The 4,382-nt window shown below is 38.2% G+C and overlaps 1 protein-coding gene across 1 annotated transcript; it reads right to left on the minus strand.

Annotated features, from left to right (window-relative positions):
* Window positions 1-2,988: 2,988 nt before the first annotated feature.
* Window positions 2,989-3,691, minus strand: LOC113234230 (protein lethal(2)essential for life-like). Its single transcript, XM_026469529.1, has one exon. It carries the CDS (start codon window positions 3,602-3,604, stop codon window positions 3,059-3,061), a length of 546 nt encoding a protein of 181 aa, XP_026325314.1. The 5' UTR covers window positions 3,605-3,691; the 3' UTR covers window positions 2,989-3,058.
* Window positions 3,692-4,382: the final 691 nt, after the last annotated feature.

Below are 4,382 nucleotides of genomic sequence, written 5' to 3' on the forward strand. Positions count from 1 at the left end.
TCAAAGTTAAATAGTCATTTATTAAAAGTAAAATCTCAGTACAGAATACTAAAAAACCGACCTCAAAAGTACGTGGAATTACGTGTATTTGCTAAGTTTTATTGAAATATCCCCTAGTTCGCCACTATACAGGACTTGACACAGGAGATAATAAAAATCGGTTCTCACTACTCAAAGTATATTGAGAGAAAAACGCCTTGAATTGGAGAAATAGCAAAATCAACCATTAAAATAATTGCTCCTAAATTAATGTTAGGCGCTATTTATGAAAATGAATCTTCATGTGTGAACAGCCGCCCTTCGAGGTGGACGATTTTCTTCAAAATGAAATGGAAGTACCCCCTTTCCAACAAAAAAAGAATCATGAAAATCGGTTCACAAATACCGGAGTTATCGCGTAACATACATACAAAAAAAACATACAGTCGAATTGAGAACCTCCTCCTTTTTTGAAGTCAGTTAAAAAAATTACTTCAAAACGTCATTGTTTAAGCTACTGCTCGTTCACCGCGCTCATGCCCTGGCTTCCCGAGAAGAACGAGCAAGAAACTAACACACTTAAATACTATGAATATATTTTGAACCATATTGGTGTGGAATCTAGACTGTCTTTTCATAAATCTAGCAGCAGTAAAGATGCTTGGGAAAGAGTTAGTCCAGGGAAGTACCTACCGCCTACCTATTTCTGCCGCCAACCAGTAATCTGGGTTCCGGTTTTGAAGGGTAATGGTGCCGGTGAAATTATAGGTACATTGTCAACTTATGTCGCAGAGTGACGGGCGCAGTGTCCATCAGATCTTTACAATGTCCTGCAACTGTTATAGACAGGCGTGTAGTTTAACATCAGGCGTACGACTTGTTCGTCCCGACTTGATATTATATTAAAAAAAATCTTTGTCTAACAAGTAGTCATCAATTTTTGAAAATGAATTTTCAATTAAAATTATTAAGAGGGAGCAGAGGAAAAATTCCTAATCTTAGATTTGATTTTAGAGGGGTATATCCACTTTAAAGTTAAAAATAAAATATTGTATGAGTAACTACACGATATATTCAAGCATAGACACTAATCAGAAACATAAAACAATAAAGTTTCCTCGATAGATAAAAATCACGAAATGACCTCTAATTTTCACATTTTTTCGATTCATCATCAAAATGCTACAGGTTATTAGGACAAAAATTAGATAATTAATTATATTTATGCATGATCGAGAACTGTCACTACGGATTTTTCCTTAATCCCTTTAGTTTTAGAGTTATTCCGCTAAAACGAATTTGGTACTTTTGATGCGCAAAATTCAACATCTCCTGTCGCATGTCACGCGAACTTCAGGCATATATTTGTTTCACAAATTTGGGCGGAGCCAACGTCAAAACTTTTTTGGCATGAGAGCTCTTAATGTAAGTTTGAAACTAAAGAAATGATAATCATAATAGATACTCCGGAAACTTACTGTAAAAACGTGTACAGTTCCCCATAAAAGAATCGTATAACTTTGTTAAACGAAATCGTGGTACCATGAGTTTGGACTTTTTCTAAGGTTAATATTATGGATATCTTCATTCTTAATGAAATTATGTATATTTTTAAGGGCATACAAAATATTTGAGTAAATGTACTGTGATGCCACAGTCATGATACCAGTCTCCTTAAACTTTTCTCCGAGACAAACCCCAGAACTAAACGGTACACAGAACTAATCACTCGTTTTTGCAACACAGATATGGTTTGTATATCTGCCGCTTTATATCCACATGAGAATCCCGTAGGGCATTATACTATGGAAGTAATTAAAGTAAAATAGACTAAACTTGTTTCATTGGTTTATTTAAATTGCTTCAACCAATTGGCCATATTGGATTCAGTAGAAAAGTATGATAAGAGACAATGTAGGAGACCCGGATTTAGAAGAGGCGAAACTGCAGAGCCTTGAACATCGCCGTAAAGTTGCCTGCTTATAGGTATTCTACAGGATATATCATGGAGAGTGTGCGATAGAATTACACGATTGAATTCCGCCTTCCCTTTTCCATCTTTAGGGAAGTAGGCGTAGGCTTGAATTCCACCCCCATTGTTGTAGATATCCCCAAGATTAAATGTAAAAGCGTTACGCTTCTCTAGGTTCGATTCCCGGGCCGGGAGAAACATTTGTATGGCCTACATTTATTTCTCTCGTGAGTTTGGGTGTTATTTGTTGTCTGTGTGTGTGTGTGTCCGTGGCACCCGCGAGACAGGGTTTCCCTAGTGCGGGGCTTTGAGTGTGCGCGTAAAAAAATATGGCGAACGTCTATGGAATTGAATTCTCTGCTTGCAGACATATTCCCAGAATGCTATAGTTTGGACCTTTTCAAGGCGAGAGTGAATAGGCATTATTTAGGCGGGCATGCTCCATCGTCGGCCTGTCGACCGATCGTGAGATGGAGGTCGAATGCGCACCTATTCTTAAATAAACATACAAAACTTATAATTGCCTTTTTCTTCTTGTATAGTTAAAAATAAACACGTTTCGCGTAGTAAGCAAGATAACTGCAATTTTTGATATACCATACTTATTGTTTGTGTATTGATAGTTAATCGGATAATGATGAAGGATTTGCTTTATCTTCATTTTGCTAATGGCAACGCGGATATTTAGGTACTTGTGTGGTTTTTATTGATAAAAAGTCTGGTTTAACCAATTTTTTATCTACGTAATAAAACCAGAATTATATTTTACAATTGTTTTTATTATTATACTTAATAGCCACCATAATTTGATTCGTAGTTTGAAACACTTGAATAAAAATCACGTACGGCGACTATGGGATATTTTAGTAGCAGTAGACCTCCTTTTGAAAGAGTTTGTCCAGGGAAGCACTGCCACCTTACCTATTTCTGCCGCCAAGCAGTAATGAGAGCATTACTGCGTTCCGCTTTAGAGGGTAAGGATGTTGTGTAATTACGGGCACATGGGACTTGTCAATTTTTATTAGAAGATTAGAAGATTATTTCAATTTAATCAGTCTTTAATTATGTAGGTACTTTAGGATTTGTAGACAAAAGTTCGAGGGTTGTTTATTTCTTAGCTACTTTATTTTCTTGCGGTCCTTGGTCCTTAATTTCCTTTCTGATCGGTCCAGTTTGCTGAATAGGGACTGGTCGTTCACCTTTTACTGCTCGAGGTTGACGCGGGGCGATAATTGACAATACTCCATCCGAAGATAGCTTAGATTCTACAGAATCCGCTCGGCAACCTTCAGGTAAAGCATATCTTCTCACGAACTGACGAGTAATGTAACCATGTTCGTCTTTTTTCTCCTCGTGTTTGCCTTCAACTACAATGAAACCATCCGCAGTTTTGACGGAGATTTCTTCCGGTGCGAAATGTTGAACGTCTATATTAATTTGGAATTTGTCCTTGTCAGACTTGATACTGGATCCTTGGTCTCTTGCTGCAGCAGCCAGTTGACGCCACGGTCTATAGTAATCGCGAGAGTGTAAGGGAGAAACTGCAGATATGAGTACATCGTCCGGAGTCAACGCCAAGCCGAAATCTTGGTCAAACAAACGTCTGGGTATGACGGGCAAGTCATAATCAAACACGCACGGTAGCATAGACATCTTCAAATCAATACAAAATTTCACAACGTTGAGAATCACAATAGAGAAACGCTTCTCGATCGCTAGTATCGAAGAACTCCCAAATGTCGCTTGTGTAGCTTGTAACTTCGCCTTATTCAAACTGTCAATTTGAATAAGGCGTGTTACTTACCAGTAAACACACGACTTGTTCGTCCCGTCACTTTTGTTTTATAAAGTGTAAGTGCGCATTTGACCTCCATCTCACCTGATGGATAGTGACGATGACTTCGACGTTGGAGCATGCACACCTAAATAATGCCTATTCACTCTCGCCTTGAAAAGGCCCAAGTTATAACGTTCAGGGAACCAGTCTGTAGGCAGGGAATTCCACTCCATAGCCGTTCGCCATATAAACGTGGAAGCGTAACGCTTCGTGCGAATCTTTGGAATATCTACAACATAAGGGTAGAATCCAAGCCAACGCCTAGTCCTCCGGTAATGGAAAGGGGACTGCGGTATTCAATCAAAGGGGAAGGCGGAACTAAATCCTGTAATTCCATCGCACACTCTCCTTGACATATCCTGGTGAAAATGCAGGTGAGATTATTGCGATCCGGCGATTTATTATAAAACTACCTACATATTGTCCGAGCGCAAATTATTGAAAAATTTATGTTTTAAAGGTAATTATGAATATGTTTATATATTTACGAACAGTAGATCAATAGACTTTTCTTACTATATCTTACTGTTTGCTTAGTTACTACTAGGTTAAGTTTACTTATTCCGTATGAAAGAGTTCGACCAGGGAAGTACT

The sequence above is a fragment of the Hyposmocoma kahamanoa genome, unplaced genomic scaffold (genome assembly GCF_003589595.1).
Source record: "Hyposmocoma kahamanoa isolate Upper Pololo Valley unplaced genomic scaffold, ASM358959v1 82, whole genome shotgun sequence".
NCBI classification, from domain to species: Eukaryota; Metazoa; Arthropoda; class Insecta; order Lepidoptera; family Cosmopterigidae; genus Hyposmocoma; species Hyposmocoma kahamanoa.

Bases quoted from the DNA above. Each gene is read 5' to 3' on its own strand.
- LOC113234230 (XM_026469529.1), bottom strand. From the start codon at position 3,604: ATGTCTATGCTACCGTGCGTGTTTGATTATGACTTGCCCGTCATACCC.